The sequence below is a fragment of the Danio rerio genome, chromosome 14, assembly GCF_052040795.2.
Source record: "Danio rerio strain M-AB ecotype USA chromosome 14, GRCz13ab, whole genome shotgun sequence".
Classification (NCBI taxonomy): Eukaryota; Metazoa; Chordata; class Actinopteri; order Cypriniformes; family Danionidae; genus Danio; species Danio rerio.
In genome coordinates, this window is record NC_141034.1 from 38,939,641 (window position 1) to 38,957,954 (window position 18,314).

General features: G+C 36.7%; 1 protein-coding gene across 51 annotated transcripts in view; it reads right to left on the reverse strand.

The window, feature by feature from the left end:
* Nucleotides 1-18,314, reverse strand: part of ablim3 (actin binding LIM protein family, member 3) — a 131,459-nt gene that overhangs the window by 102,316 nt on the left and 10,829 nt on the right. For 27 of the 51 annotated variants that reach the window (XM_087280723.1, XM_087280718.1, XM_087280715.1 and 24 more), the window contains 1 exon segment: nt 10,289-10,426. In XM_087280723.1, coding sequence (XP_087136849.1) covers nt 10,289-10,426 — 138 coding nt within the window. 51 annotated transcript variants of the gene reach the window in all.

Here is an 18,314-nt window from a genome sequence, read left to right on the forward strand (position 1 = left end):
AAAGGTGCCTGCTATGCGTGGTCCCCACTAGGCGATCCCATATGCTTATTCAGCCACGGTTAAGTCCCCCCCCCTGGGCGGACCCGTGTCTTCCCTCCCCGCTAACCACTCTTTTGCTATGCGTACTCCCCCTTTTTAGGGCTAGTCCATATGTAAATTCTGCCATCTATCCCCCCTTGGGTAACGGATGGCCTCCGCAGCGTCCTCCCTATCGGGATTGCACGCTTCCCAACGTACTGTCGTATTTTCCTAGAATTATCTAGATGCTCACGACTTCCCAAAAAATATATATAAATCCGTAAAACTTCTGTTGAAGTAGGATAAATTAGGGCCAGGGACACGTTGGAGGACCGCGCCCCCCATGATGTGGGTGCGTCACGCTTGCTTGACTATCTCCTCATCGGGGGTGTTGGTAAGGTGCAGTCATTATGGGGCTTTCAATGGGCTCCCAATGCATGGATTTTACAATCAAATCCACTTATAGTGCTGAAGTTCCCCCCGAAGGGGAACGTTCGAGGTTACTAAAGTAACCCTTCGTTCCCCGAGGAGGGGAACGGAAGCACTATACTCCGTCGCCATAATGACTGTCCCTTAGCTGTTGAAAGTCTCTTCAGCTTAAAAAGGATAGCGTCTGCTGGCGCCAGGTGAGCTTATATACTCAGTTGATTGCTTATGCCGCTCACCTGCGCAGGCTTGCGCTGCCAATTCATTCTTAATTGGCCCGTTCAATACTCTTTCAGACGAGTAGCTTCTGAACCGAACCTCCCAATGCGTGGATTTTACAATCAAATCCACTTATAGTGCTTCCGTTCCCCTCCTCGGGGAACGAAGGGTTACTTTAGTAACCTCGAACGTTCTTAAGCCACTGTAGTTCGCTGGGAGCAGCTGGCGAACTACAGTGGCATCTTGTGGACAAACACAGTCATGATAATATTGTTCAGTTGCACATCAAGCTCCGCCTTTTGGTACCCTTTTGTCATGTAAGGTACCCAAAAAATGGTACGGTACGATTCGCTTTTCGGTACTGTCCCTTTTGACAATGTAAATAGCCATAACGGCACACTGAACCAAATCGTACCACTCAGTGGTAATGGGCCATTAAAGGTTCTCCAAGGAACCATCAATGCCAATACAAAAGCTGTATTTTAAGAGTGATGTGTGTGGGCTTCTATGCATTGGGATGGAATAAATAGCAAAACAAGTTTGTTGTTTGTTCAAAATGCTTATTTAAATTAAGCTAAAACAACACAATTCTTTGTGTTTTTGGAACAACTTGATTGTTTTATGTTTAATTTACTTAAATTTGTAAAAACTAATAAGTCAACTTAATTTATTATGTTGCCCTAATACAACTCAATAATGTAGAACTCAGCATTTTTACAGTGACTCTTTTAAGACAACATGACATCACAAAATTGCCTTAATTACTCATTTACAACTCAACATGGCTAACTATTGGCAATACCACTATGCAAACACAATCAAATTCAGTAGTTGGCATGTAACAAACTGTATATCATTTTAAATCATGAACGCCTAGTACAAAATAAATAAACAAAGATTTCTGCTAAATAAGGCGAAGAAGTGGTGCAGTAGGTAGTGCTGTCGCCTCACAGCAAGAAGGTCGCTGGTTCGCTGGTTCGAACCTGGCTCAGTTGGTGTTTCTGTGTGGAGTTTGCATGTTCTCCCTGGGTTTCCTCCGGGTGCTCCTGTTTCCCCCACAGTCCAAAGACATGCGGTACAGGTGAATTGGGTAGGCTAAATTGTCCGTAGTGTATGAATGTGTGTGTGGATGTTTCCCAGAGATGGACTGCGCCTGGAAGGGCATCCGCTGCATAAAAACTTGCTGGATAAGTTGGCGGTTCATTCCGCTGTGGCGACCCCGGATTAATAAAGGGACTAAACCGACATGAAAATGAATGAATGAATGAATCTGCTAAATAAACGAATAATAATAATAATCATATTAATAAACACTAGGGGCCATCAGTAAATCTCCGGCAGTTTCAACTACAACTAATAACATTACAACTTTTAACCATTAAAATCACTACATTTGAATAGTTTTATTTGTGTTTAGGGACATATTCCTTTAAGAATCAGTGGTTTTAAAGAAAAAAAAGAAAAAAAAGAAAGAAACAAATTACCCATTGAGCCCCAAGAAGACTTTGGAGCTTCGATTGGAACTAATATAATGTCCAACCAATTAAAATCATTATATAAAAAGACACATCTACGTCTTTGTCCACCACCTTGGATTTATTTGTTTGTTTTTAGATTAAGATATTTTACAAATTACATTCTCATGTCTCCAATACCGTAACTATCAATGTAGCGAGCTTACTATGTTTTCAAACTGAACTCTGTATGTTTCATTGTTGAAAGCTGTAAAACTGAGCACCAGTAACAAGCCTGGATGACTCCCCCTTACACAAACTAACCATAATTGTGTGTTTGGAAACAGCTGGTTCTTTCATACCTGTGTGTACATCATCGGCCGCTTCTCAAGGCCAAAGCTTGAGTAAACTCTCCATGAAACGTCACTACCGCCTCAGATTCAGCTGTATCTACATGACCTTGGCCCACATGTTTCATCCTGTGTGCTTGAGTGTGTGCCGTTTCAATTAACTACACTATCATTTCAAAGGCATCTCTTCATCTCCTTCTGTTTGCAATTGAACATTGTCAAATAAAGCCAACCAATGACCGTAGCTCAAACCTAATAGTTTCCTTACGAGTCATTGATTTTAGAGACTGAATACCAAGTCATTGATTTCATTGGCCAAAGCATACATCTTTATTTTTTTGTGAAATTTCAGCTTAACTCAAATCAATAAACATAGGCTCTTTGCAAAAAGATGGCTCTGTTGTACATACATTTTTTGCAAGACTCCAAAAACTGTAGATACATGATACAATGCATTTCACCACTGGAATGAGCTACCAGCAACTTTCATACCTTTTCACACAAATTATGATAACTGAGGTAAAAAAAGTCGTGTTTTCAGGTGTTCGACACACAATATGATATATATATATATATATCATATTGTGTGACGAACACCTGAAAACACGACTTTTTTTACCTCAGTTATCATAATTTGTGTGAAAAGGTATGAAAGTTGCTGGTATATATATACAAGTGTCTACTATTTATTGTCAAAATAAATCAGAATAGTTGTTTTAACAATGTGCAAGTAGACATTGTCATGTCTTTCAATTTGTAAGAAATATAAAGTATATGTAGCCACTCAATAATGACCTGTATTATATACTGTACTCAGTTATAGAATGTAGTTAAAATGCAGTAAAAAGTTACATTCCTTTTAATGTTGTGTAAATGTTAGCACACAATATCATTAAATTAACATTTCTAGAACATTCTTGTAGTGTTGATACAAAAACGTTCAGAAAACATTGATCATTAAGTTTATATTATTGATTAATGCCAATCAAATGTTGTAATTGTGTTTAAAACAATGTTCTAAGTACATGAATATAACATCAGGCTGAAACATGAAAATGTTTTGAATAATGTTATTATAACCACAAATAATGGCAAAACATTGCCTAAAAACGGTCATCTGAAAAGTTCCAAAAACCTTCCAATATAACGTTTTTATAACGTTATATTGGAAAATGGAAACATTCATAGAACATTCATTTAAAGGTACAGAAGGTGATTGTCTTCAGAAAATTTTTTGTTGTGCTGATTAAAAGTCTCTTTACATTCCAATAGTAATGATTAAAGTAAATTATCTAAATGTGTTTATGTATGTATTGTTTATTTATGTCTGTATTATATAATGTTCATCCAATTACAATTCCCATAGTTCTGATAAGTTGCCCAAACTGTCAACGAACTTAGATTTGTATATCCGTGCTCTATACACGTGCATATGAGAGAGAGTGACCAGAAAAATCAAATGCTGAATCAAAATTTTTAAAATCGAATCGATATTGGAGTTACTTTTGCACGCTGGTAGAAGGGCGACACCATGGCTGAAGAATTTATTTTAGACAGGTAATGTTCTGTTTTAAAACTATTTTATGATGTAGATTTTGTTGTTTTACGAATGGGCTTTAGGCACAGAAGTGTTGTTTAGCCACTGAAATCTTTCGGCAATAGATTGATGTGACTGTTTTCAGTTTCATAAAGGACCTTTTACAACATCGATAGTCTGGATTTTATTTAGTTTAACAAAAAAAACATAAGTAAAGGGCACTATTGCTTAGCCTGCTTTACTGAGGTGAAGTTGGTGTTATATTCACATTGGTTAATTTTTTAACAATGACAACCTGTGATGTGCTCCCTATATTGTTTACCGTGTTTGTTACCTTCATTATTTGGTCTGAAATAGCATGTAAGTATGGCTTAGTAATAGATGTAATTCTTGCACTCCACCGGCAAACCACTATGCATAGAAGTCGCTTTAAGACAAAGTGCAAGAAACAGTATCAAAAGATTTTGAATAGCTTCCTAATAACCAAAAATATTAACAAAAAAAAGCTATTTTTCAAACCACATTCAAAATATAATATCCTTTAAGTTAATGGGAATGCTATTTGAACCTAAAATTGTTAGCTGGGATCTTGGTTGGTTTTTAAAAGAACGAATAAAACATGCAAGAACCACAGTAATTTAAGTTTTCAAAGTCCCATTTCTCCAGTGATTCTGATTGGAATAAAACACCAACTCAGTAAAAGAACAAAAATATGGGCCTACAAATCGAACATGTCTGTGCTTTAACAAAAGAGTTGAAAGAAGACTGCCACGTGTTTACGAACAGCAGCAACTGTGCCTGGCCCCACTGACCTGAAACCGAACATGCTGAGTGAGCAGGGATTCCTGTGAAACCCCACAAATGTTGCCCCTCATCTCAATGAACTGGGCCTCAAAGCCTATGGCTCATCAGCACACTCTGCTCTCCCTTCCAATTAAAACACAGCCTGCACAGAAGCTGAGCTGTCAATCATTAGACAGTAAACAAACCACCACCAAACCATAAAACGCCATTGTTCCATCATGGAGATACAAGCTGTTGAAGCACACACAGCAGTCAACACACACATACAATACATAGTTAGCAAAAAGTGAAATGCATGTTAACTGAACACCAAGTAAAGAGGAAAAGGACTGTTATTGTTGAGCAACTTCATGTGCTCCAAGGCAACTCTTGATGTCACGATGGAGGGAGGGAGGCCCCCCTCATTCCTCCCAACTGTGCCCTAGGGTTGGCTATAGGTGGCTGCTATTGGCTGACGGTTCGATAGTGTAGCTGAGAATAACCACCAACCAGGGCCTGGGTGCCCCTCTGCACGGTTACCACAGCAACCCTTTAAATGCAACGAAGGGACCACGTGGCAACACCAGTCTGAGTGTTAGCAAGAAAAAGTGGCACAAATACAAGCTTACTCACCTGATTTCGCAACACTAGAGTAAGCAGTTTTCTGATTCATTAGCTGTGTGATATAAAAAAGAACTAAATATGCTAAAATAACTGGTAGTGAATTATTATATCATAAAAAATAATGTAGAATAAAGCTGAAAGCAGCAGTTGTTGGGTTTTAAACATTTTAAGAGCTTTAGCCACATGAAAGATTTTTTTACTGTGTTTAGGGATGCTTATTTCGATTTATTTTGCCAAAAACCACAGTTCATTAACTGAATATTAACTGCTAACTGGTCAGATTAATATTAAAATATTATTTAATTATTAAAAAATGACATGTCTATTTTGTGTCTGAAACTGTCATGATTACCAGTAACCTAACCTTCATTGATTGCTGGAGAACATTAACATTTACACAGACTACAATCCTGTCTCAATATGAACTACAAATCCTGTCATCCAACACACACACACACACACAAACACACACACACCTGCTCCAAGTATACATTGATTACACTCATACAGCTGATGCCTCTTAAGCATTGATTACAAACACATATATATGGCTAAGCCTTGTTTATCTGTTTGTGAACTTTGCGATGCGCTTCCTTTGTCTTGTCTTGCTTTGTTTCTGACCCTCGCCTTCTTTGTTTGTTTACGTTGCCTGCTGCCTGCCTGTACTGACCATTCACCTGACATTTGACTATGATTCTGGATTTCCTGTGTACATCTGTTTGCTCCTGTATTAACTGACCATCCTGTTAATAAAACCCGCATTTAGATCCGCACCTCCCTAGTCAGCATCAACTTTACATTATAAACGGAATAAATATTGCATTTTAAAATACTGATGTATTTTAACATGCGAACAACAGAACATAACATCAGAACATTGTCACGCACATGCAGTGTTTCCAACAGCACAGAAAAAAGAATAAAGTAAATAAAAACAATAAAACAAATAGGCCTACCCTAGATATTTTTCACTTGAATGACAAATTTTTCTCACAAAATGATCATATGTTACTTTTTTCCCATCATAAGCTTTTTTTCTTCGTCAAATAAAAATAGCAGGTTACCTCAAATCAATCGTTCCATGGAAATATGCATTTAATAAATGCTCTGCTATTATTCTTATGTCATAAACCTCTGTCAACATTTTTAATAAAAGTCATTAGTTTAAAGATTATGCCGTGAGCGGATGGTTTTACCTTAGAGCTTGGGTGCTTTCTTTTTCTCTCTTACTCGCGGTTCAAGACTCATATGTTGACTTTTTGTAAAGTATAGGCTACTACAGCATATAACTGTTTTGTTGTTTACATATGATATTGCGGTAATTTGCATACATGTTTTATAAGCTATAAGGTGAAAGCCTCAGTTTGGTGCGAAGTTATCTTTATGCAAAAATCAGAAAAATCTTTGGATTTGTTTAATTTGTAGATTATGTAGGCTATTTTAGAAATGGATATTTTTTTAGAACTATTAATAACTGTAATTTTCCAAATGGAAAAAAGGTTGCTGTGTCAAACTGTGATCAGCATTATTCTTCTTTCATTTTGCTGCTTTGGCAAAATATGTCTATAGGCACGTGTGGTTGCATGTGTTACCATCCTGTAGGGTTGTAACAATATACCGGTATGACGGTCTACTACGATTTGAACGTGCACGATTATCATACCATGAACAATTGCTGATCAACGGTTTTAACCCTTAAAGACCGAGACAGCCGCCCGCGGCTAAAAATAAGTATTGCTCTTAAATGTTTAATAACTTTTGATCCGCTGATCCGATTCATACAATTCAAAGATTGGCATAAAGAAGAGAATCTCAGCTTTCCAGTGCTTTATCACATAACACACAGACTTTCAGAGGCTCCGGAATCAGTGCGGTTACGTCATCAAAATTTGACAACGCTGATTTGACTAAGAAACGCTTGTCACTGTGTCTCCGAACAAACCAGACATGATACATTGATGCATTGTCCCTCCTCAATGCCCAGATTGGTTCAAACTCACTATATCACAACCAATAAGCATAGGTTTCGCTTTGGTTTGTGGACCAACAATGAGCTTTTTGAACAACACGGAATGAGAGATTGGCATACATTTATGCGCGGCTAAATAAAACACAAAAAAAAAAAAGTTTTGCATGAAATAATTCTCATACTAAGTACTTTTGCATGCACAGCAGCACAGAAACATGACAAAACAGTGACACAGCAAAGACGAACTGCTGCTCTTGCTGTTTTCAAAAGACGCAAATGAAGGTGCAGCTGTTTGTCTGCATTGCAGACAACCATAACCAAATCCACAGACAACCATATCCATGCTGGCACATAAAACCTAAGGATGTTCCATATTGAATCTAGTTTCGTTATGTAACTATTTATAGTATAGTAAATATTTATATCTATTTTTTTACTGAGGATTTGCACCATGTTTGGACTTTATTTGGACTTTGACACATTATTTATTATTTTCTTATTTTTTCATTTGTTCATTGTAAGTGGTGTTGTTTATAGTAACTGAAAATATATTATTTGGAAAAAGTCAAATTTGCTTCACTGTTCTATTATTTTGTAACATTTGTAACATACCGTATACCGCGAAACCGTCAAACCGTGGTATTGTTTTAGACGATTATCATACCGTAAAAAATTCATACCGTTACAACCCTACCATCCTGCGAGTTAACAAATATCTGTTACACATTTAAGCCAATTTTTAACTATTTAACTGATACCATTAATCGGTTAAAAACGCACCCTCTCGGTTAATAGTGAATCAGTTATTTTGAGCATCCCTAGCTGTATAATTATTGTTTTTTTTATGTTTCTAGTCATCTCAATTTACAACAATCAAATTTTTCATAAAAATTTTACTTTACTTATATATTTACTAATATATTTGTAAAAATATAAGTTAAACAAACTATAATTCACTAAAAACATTTGTTGATGTGACTTTTTGTGTAGGATCACAATATTATTCACTTTTTAACTTGTGAATATTGTGCTAAAAATTACCATGCTTCTTTAGACTAAATTCCATGTGTTTACATAATTTAATGAGAATTATAATATTCATTAGGAAACTATAGCCAATGCTTACATCCCTAACCCAATTTCACCGAGCAGGACATGTTCCTGGATTAACATCTATACTGACCCTGGAACAACACTTCAATCATCCAATCAGAATTAAGGCATATGCTTACAGCTAATGTTAAGTTTAGGATTACGGTTAGGTTTATGCCTTCTACGTAATTGTTATCCAACTATTATTCGCCATTATTTTTGAGAATAACTTACAGTTATGGTTGAGCTTCGGGGTAGGGATAAGTATAAAATTACATTTTCCAGCAAAAATGATGTTCTAGGATCAACACAGATGTTAATCGAGGATCGTATGGTACAAAATTAATTTTCATGACCTAATGTTTTATGTAATGTCTACATATGCGTGGTAAAAAAATGCATGTTCAAATTATCACAGCATATAAAACATGCAACAATCTGTTTAGTTTCAATTTATATTTATATTTATGTAAAATTTATTTAGATAATGCTTACTGTACACCGCACTAATAATGGCAGTGTATGTGAGGACAGAAAAGAAGTAAAGACAACTAACCTATATTCAAGTATACAGATATCTGTTTTCCATGACTTTTTTCAAACTTTGTGGGTTTCCAGGCCTTTTGCAGGTTTTCCATGACCGACCACTGACTATATAACAACACTATACGAATGATCAACACAAGCCTTGGTGACATTGTTAATGCAATGGAAACTACCATCCCTCTAAAGCCTGGTTTATACTTCTGCGTCAAGTGACCGGCGTAACCCACAGCGCATGCAACGCGCGTATCTGTGCATTTTTACTTCTGTGCGCTGTCTCTGTTGGTCTGCATTAATACTTCCAAAACGCTAGTTGGCAGTGAAGTGTTAATACTCCTCTGTGCCGAGTTTCTTCGCTGCTGTTTTGCGTTTCCTGAACACTTCCTGGATGTACAAGTGGCTCAAACTCGCTCATTTTGAGGCAGGAACCGGCGAACGTGCAACAACTTTAACTATGAGGTAAACACAAAACAAAACTTTCCATCCAGAGCTCCTTCACGGGACTCCACACTTGTAAACAATCGCTACATTGGCCTTGCGCCATTCGCACGGCTCTTGGTCCTGCCCAGAACCATCAATGCTACCAAGCCGACCAATCACAAAGCTTGCGCTACGCATTGTTGCGACATGTAGTTACATTTTTTTTGAGAGGTGCACGTCAGTGGCGCCGACGGCCACGGCGAAGGGCTATGTGTCAGCGCAGTAGCATACGCCGGCGTTTGACACAGAAGTATAAATCAGCCTTAAGTCTCTGTGACCACTTTTAGAGTAGAATGATGAAAATCCTAACAAGTGTTACACACTTGCCTTAAACCCCCAATAAAAACTCATTAAACCATAATTGAATCTATCTCTCAAGAGTTTTATCTGCATATTTTTAATTTAACACAATCTAAAGGTGAGGATACCTGGTCACATGATTTTGACATTTATTTTACACACTAATTTTACATAATTTCTTGCCGTCACTAATGTCACTGATAACTGAGGACAATGCATTATGCAACAGGTTCCTCCTTCAGACAGCCCCAGGAGCACAGCCAGCATCATTAAATCACAAATCCACTGCTTCTAACCGCTGATGCCAAACTGCTATTAGGTCAGAGGCAGAGAGCTCTGCTTTAGTTCTTAATGAAGAGCCATTACCGAAAAGAATCTATTGGAAACTGAACATCTGAAACAAATCCAGGCCCGTAAGCAAGCTTTTACCATAATTAAAAGATGGCTTTTAGAGGTCACCAGCTTTTCCAGTGCATCAATTACGGGCTCTTACCTTGGCAGGTGAAGCATTTGATGTGGAAGTGGACATGTTGCACTCGTACTACCTCTCCTTTACACAGCTCCCGGCAGCGAAAGCAGTGGATTGGTCCAGAGCTCCGTTCATTGCTGCACGAGCTTTGCTGATAGGGTACTACTGGGAAACAGACAAAAAGGAATTAGGTACTGAAAACTAGAAGACAGGGGAAAACACAATATATCAGGACTTTATCGGCTGAAATTATATTTTTAATTTTTTATCGATTTCTAATGACTGTAGCTGAATTAGCACTGTTATTGTTAACAAAAATAAACAGATAAGGATGGCATGTTTTAGCAATTTGCTAACACAATTTACCATGTTGCTAGCATATTTTAACACTAAAATACAAAAATAAAGTTGAAATAACAATAAAATGCAAATACTGCAGGAAAAACTTGAAACTTTATCAAGATTAAACTTTGTTAAATTTAGCAAGAAACTTGCGAAACAAAGCAAAAAAAGAAGAAAATTTCTGCTTGCAGATGTTTTGTTGTAGGTCACCCCCCCTAAAATGACCTAAATGGAATTAAATGAGAGCTTGAAAGAAATTTTTAAAAGTCCTAATAAAATAAAATCAAATAACAAAATCACATAAAAATAGTAAAATTATGATTAAAATATAATGAATAAAATACTATAAAGTACTATATTTATAAATAACCATTTTTCAATCATTAAAGAATATGGAATCTGCAGTATACCTGTCTGACTCCTCCTTTATATAATTTTGTAATTTGAATTTTTTTATTATATATAACGCATCTAATGTGGCCATACATCCAAAGCGCTACACAATCATGAGGGGGTCTCCCCACTCCATCATCAGTGTGCAGCATCCACTCGGATGCGACGGCAGCCATTAGGGCAACAGCGCCAGTGCAAAGACAGTGATACAGACCAATTTGGTGGATGCAGATGATTGGAATTTTTAAAGACCACAGGGAACCAGGACCTCAGCTTAACATCTCATTTGAATGCCCCCTACTGGCCTCACACAACTTCCAACAGCAACCTAGTTTTCCCATGTGGTCTCCCATCAAGGTACTGACCTGGCTCAGCCCAGCTTAGCTTCAGTTAGTAACCAGTCTTGGGCTGCTGGGTGATTTGGCTGGGGCCATAATATATCCCATAATATATTCTTGTCTGGTCTTATTTTGCACGGGTATGGCAATAGCCAAAAAATACAATGAATAGGTCAAAATGTTACTTTTTTTCTCCAGAAATCATTAGAGAATATTAAGTAAAGTTCATGTTCCATGAATATATATTTTATAATTGTTCTACTTTAAATATATCAAACCCAATGTTTGATTAGTAATTCAGGGTTTAACACTAAGGATTTTTTTCTACTAGCTCAATCGAGCAAGTGGTTCAGATTTTTACTTGCCCTGCTAATATTTGCACTTGCCCCACCAAAAAAAAGTTAATAGCTATTTCTTAGCCACATATTTTAAATAATGTGTCAAAAATGTGTGTAAATCTAGAATTCAAATAATTTAAAAAATTAATAAAATGTATATTGAGCAAAATTCAAAGTGTTATGCAAACAAGCAGTATGGAAAATGTGCAGGTAATTTATTGTAAAACAAAAGGTGACTGACTTGCCAAACTGACAGCAAACTGTGCAAAACACTTGTCGTGTTTTACCCATATAAATGTCTGCTACTAAGACGTTAGAAACAGACATTTTCTTTTAGCCTCATTATTTGATGTTCCTGCCATGTTGCCGTCCCTTTGCTTTACTGGTTGTAACCAGGTTAAAAAAAAAAACATGCTCACAACATCCAATCAGATAAGAGAAACTGAAAAGCAATACGGTGTTAACAACATCACAGAGAAGGTTGCATTTAAAGACTTAAAAGCACAAACTGTTTCTCAATTTTTTTATTTGCACACAATTGACAAATAGTCACAGGCAAATTAAACTCTAGAAATTAAACCGATCGGGCCAGTAGCGATCTTGATACTGTCCCTAGTGTCTCTCACGCTGGCTCCAGGCCTTCGGGCAGTCTTATTGTTGAGCCCTATAATCTGCATTGCTAAGCACTTCATTCAGACAGATTAAAAAACAATGACTCAGTATTTTGGTTTTTGTTAACCCTCAAATTCCAGATTTGAATATTTTAAATATACAAATATAAATATAAAAAGTTCATTATGTAAATTGTAAGGTGATGTATAAATCTCAAATTTAAAACAATTGGTTTCATGGTCCAGGCTCACTTATAAGAAAATAATACATTACATGTTATAGCCAAAACAGTGTTGATTTGAACTTGAGGTAATTATTAATCCACTTCATGTTTCAGCAAAAATTACATCACATACACTTCACACATCAGCACTTCTGAAGACCTTTAAATAGTGCCTCAAACAGACATTTATATATTTATTGAGTACAGAGTGTTAAGACAAATGAGATGCATTCTTGAAGCCAAAAATGCATTCTACGCTATATCTGCACTACCAGTACTACAATGCTCTGTGTTTGTCATTATAGTCTGCCTGAGGGTTACTTAAATAATTACTTTTGCTCTCTCTCTCTTTCTTTGTCTACACTGAAGGTTGAAGGTTTGCACTGATTGCCCTCCTATTAAAGATGCATAACAGTCATTCAAACCCTCAGCCAGTGCATAAATCAATTACTGTGCAATCACTGTAGCAAGTGTTGTTCTCACTTTAGTCTAAACGGATTTAACTGAGGGAAAATGTCGAAAACAGCAAGGGCACATGCGCTACCCTGATCTCCATTGTTTCAGATACAATGCTGGCAGCAGGGCAGAACTGAGATCAGATTCATCAGCTCCATGTTCCCACTGCTCTCAGACAAAATAGAGCCAGGCGACAGCCAGAAACAAGTCATAAAAAAAGTGTCTGGCCTGGTAACGCACACTGGGAAGTAGGTTTTAATGAGGGTTTTGTGTGCACGTTGGAAAAGACAAATGAAATCAGTGAGCACAATGTGTTTCGGGCTGGGAAGTGATAGTGATCAGATTAAGTCGTGCAGGAAATTAGCTTATTTTTCAACAATAAATCATGATTATAGACGTGCCCTCATCACAACCTGAATAAGGGGATGTATTAAAACCAATAAATAGTTCAAAATATTCAAATCATGACTATACTAATTTGGTAAAATAAATGAATTAACAAAATAGTAACTAAAATCACTTAAAATGCAATTAGGAATCATAATCAGTTATGAATGGAAAATGGAAAATGGATTTTATGAAGATTGCAACTTAAACATTTTATTAAAGGGCACATGATGAAAATCGTCTTTTGTAAGTTGTTTGTACAGAACTGTGTGTAAGTTTAGTGTGTCCACAGTTATATTAGAGTGCTATAAACACAATATGTCTCTTTAAATTTCCTGACGTTAAAATAGGATCCAAATGCCTACCATTTTCAGGGCCATCTCGACATGTTGAAGGAGTGGGGTTTCCTCGCCCACCAAATTGATTGACAGCCATGTATTAATATGTCACCATAGTATGCATATAATCATATCAACAATACTATGGAGCTAATAATATGCCAAAACAATCAAAATTTGAATTGTGTTAATTTAAATTACTGACAATTGTAATTTAATCAATCTGAATTTTTATATCCTGTTCAAAAAAATTTGAATTTGAATTTCTTAACTTGAATATTGAGCATCTGAAATTTAAGACAACTTTTTTTAAGGCTAAATTTTTTATAGACGTATAAAAAACTTTGGATTCAAACTTTGGATTTTTTGTGTTCTGAATTCGTAGACTGCAGATATCCAGTTTGTTAAAATACAATTTCAAGTTTCAAGGTGAAGAAATTCAGAGCACCAAATACAATATCCTAAAATTCAAAACCAGAAATTCAGATGATGAAATTTAAATTCATTTTGGCATATTATTAGCTCCATACAAGTCAGGACATGCTCAAAGCAACTAGGATTAAATGATCTGTTCAGCTCGGTGTGATCATCAATCATCATCAAAAGTGATCAAGAATGAGTTTTACAAGTTTAAAACGTTTTAAAAATGACGCATGTTTGTAATGAATAACAGCAATTTTACTATCTTTACTTTTTCATCACTGCCGCATGTCAGTACAATTATAAAAGAAGACTCTTTAATCCCGGTGTGTGGACATTAAATCAGGTTTATTTTGTACATTAACATAACAGACATCTATACAGTAGTAGATATTAAAGTGTAACCTGTCACATTTGCCGTGCAAAAACAGTGGAAAGTTAAAAAAAATTTAAAGCGCACGCTGTGTGTTTGTATGTTCGCTGTGTATGTGTGTTTGTGCGTGTAATAACTTTGTAACAACATTGTCTGTGACATTTGTTTGATTCCACAACAAATACATAAAAAAATCATTGGCAAAGTCTTTACTGTAGTATTTCTGACAAACATTATGTGAGATCTGCTTCTTTCATGTCTGTCACTGTGCTGTTCATCTGTCGCAGCCGGATATATATGTGCATTTACTGACACTATGCGGCCATGGTGATTATGGCAGTTAAGAATTACATAGCAATTTTACTGTCTTTATTACAAACATGCCCTGTTTTAAAACATTTTAAATTTGTAAAAATCGCAGCGAGCTGGAACAAATATTTTAATCCCATTTTATTTGCAAAAAATGTTCTGTGGACATTTGTATACATAGAAATAAGGCACCTGTCAATCAATTCGGGGGGCGGGGAAAACTGCACTCCTGTTGCAGTGTGCCTCAAAATCCCTGAGATTTGGGTCCTATTTTAACATCAGGAAAATTTAAAAAAGAGACTTGTTGGATTTATTTCATTCCAATATGACTGTGGACACACACAGTTCTGTCCAAGCAACTTACAAAAGTTTATTTTCATCATAGATGCCCTTTAATGTTGTAAAAAAAAAATTAATGCTCTCTTTTTTTTTTCTTTTTTTTTTTAGGTATGACAGTTTGTTCCTCATAATTGTATGAAGCAATTTGCTGTTGTTGTTTTTTTGTAATCTGGCGAAAACATCTTTGCAATCTAGTGGGTTTTTGTGAGTGTTGCGATTTCAACCATTTTTTTAAACAAAATATATATTTTTAATGATCCCAGTACCATCATACAGAGTAGGGCTGTGCGATTTGGGGAAATTTCTAATTGCAATTTTATTTTAGCTGATTTTGCGATTTTGATTTGCGATTTAACTTTGTAGTCAAGCTTCAGCTCAATAATCTGTATTGTAGCTTCTTACAGCTAAAATGCAGTGAGCTGTAATTTAAAAAAAAAAGAAACTGAAAAGATATCAATTTATATTAGCAAACAACACTGAAATTATACTTTGCTGTTGCTTGCTACTAGATTGAGTGTCATTGGCACTACTTTTAGCTGACTTTTTAGCAAGACACTCCTCATAAAGCCACCTGTGATGCTTTTTTAGGTGCTGGTTTTTGTATTTTCTCGTGATGTGGCAACAATTCTGAGAAGGTTCTTAAAAAATTACCTGGTTTTGTTTGGTGTCTGTGACTTTGAAACCAAGATATCCTCTTTTTTATCGACATGCTGTTTTTCTTTGATATTAATTCATCTAATAATGCTTCTGAAGTGGTAGATATCATCATCCCACTCACTCACGCTTGTTTGAATGTTTCACATAGTTTACTTGTGCAATTCTAATTAGGTAGAACGAAAGTGTGCTCACTCAATTGGCTAGTAACGCCCCATTCACAGTAGGCTTCAGAGTCAACGCTTCCCATTCACTTTGAATGGGTGACGTCAGGCATTGCCGAACTGCATTGTGGATCTGTCGTCACCGATTCAGAAGCTTTGCTCTCTGCAGAAGTTGGGACTAGCTCAATTTTTCAAGCACCGAAGGAAGCGTCAGCCAGTCAAATCGCTATATGCAAATACACCACCTAGACAGTGGCCTATTGCTGACTGAATTTCATTGGCTGACGCTGCTATGATGATCGCTTCAACCCCAACTTCAGACACGCCTTCAGTCAAGCGTTGATGCTGAAGCCCTGTGTGAATGGGGCGTAAGACTTCACACACAGCAGACACGCATTTGCTCTGGGTGGGGGAAGTTAAATAACATATATTTCATATCGCAGTCGCTTGCGATTAGCTATATTCAATGTTTTAAATTGCGATTGCGATTCAATTTCGATTAATTGCACAGCCCTGATACAAAGGTTCCAGTCATTAAAGAAAAACAAAGAAACCCTAAATATGGTTAAAATACACAGTACTGTATAAACACATACATTCTTTTTCAGGTTTGCAACAGATTACAAAATGCAAACCAAATATCTGTGTGACAACCACATAGCATAAACTAATAAAGCACCAGAGGGTTAAAAAGAGCATTTACACTCAAACAGACGATCTCTTATTCACAAAGATCACTCCGCATATCATCAGTCTATCAGAATAGAGAGTTTCATTGACTTTTCCTCATCCGCAGCTGAAGAACAATGATCCATTAATGCTGTTATTCCTCCTCCAGTGGCTCAATCTCACACTGGTAATATTGTAAGCACTTATTTCTTTGGCAGAGCGAGCCGATTTCTGGCCGACTTCCAGTGCTGTTGTGAAGTCTGTGTGTGTGTGTGTGTGTGTGTGGCCTACGTTCTTTTGTCAGAGTAGAGCGCAGTATAATCGTGACGCTGTTAAAAGCAGATAACAGCCACACATGAGCAAATATGAGATGTTTTGCAATATCACAAAACCAGGAGCATTTATGGTAATGTGTTTCCCCTACAGCTTTGCTGTTTCTTTGTACCTCAAAGACTGTGAGCTCCCCATAAGCTTTCACATACAATAAAAGACAAATAAACAGAGGTGACAGCTCAAAAGAGAATAAACTACATGCCGTTAAAAGACAATATGTCTTTCAGGCATCATTCATCTGTCACTTATGGGTGACTGTCACTGTGCTGGAAGCCCACCTGTGAGTGACGCCTGCAGGGGGGTGTAAACAGGTTGTGTAATCCCTGCCTTACCACATGCACAGAGATCAGGGGAGGATATGCTGAATTGAAGTTTTTAATGGCTTCTACATTAAATACCTATGGAGTCATACTTCTGTTATAGAATGAATGAATAAACTAACAAACAAAAAAAAGAAATTTGCAGTTCATTTAGCAACGCCTCAAAGCAGGAAATAAGCTGAAGGAAAGAGATAAATAAATAAACAACATTTATTTAATAACATATTAAAGTTTCCCTATGATGGGTGGCGAAGCAGTGACGCTGTAGGTAGTGCTGTCTCCTCACAGTAAAAGGTCGCTGGGTCACTGGTTCGAAACTCGGCTCAGTTGGCGTTTCTGTGTGGAGTTTGAATGTTCTCCCTGCATTCGCATGGGTTTCCTCCGGTTGCCCAGGTTTCCCCTACAGTCCAGACATGCGGTACAGGTGAATTGGGTAGGCTAAATTGTTCGTAGTGTATGAGTGTGTGTGTTTGTGTATGTGTGTGTGGATGTTTCCCAGAGATGGGTTGCGGCTGGAAAGGCCTTTGCTGCGTAAAAACGTGCTGGATAAGTTGGCGGTTCATTCCGCTGTGGCGACCCCGGATTAATAAAGGGACTAAGCTGACAAGAAAATGAATGAATGAATGATGGGTTGCAGCCGGTAGGACATCCGCTGCGTAAAACAAATGCAGAATGAGTTTAAATGGCAAAAAACGTTTTTCACTTAATTTTAAGTCCAAAGAGAAATTAACTATTGTTAGTTTTTTATTATTATTATCATTTTGTGCTATATTAATTGGTTACTGAGCAGCATTAAAACTTAAAAATATAAGGAGCTTTCATGTGATTTACTAAACTACTGGTGTTTGTTTTGAAATCAATGAATGCATGATAAATGTGATAACCATGAAACTATGATTATTCCTCAGACTATAAACGTTCAATCAAAATATAGTTGCCATAGTTGCCAATTCTGAGTTAACATCTTGCAATTCTGACTTTTTCCTCAGAAAAAAATTTCTCACCTTTGTCACCAGTTTAAGTCATAAACTTACAATTACAT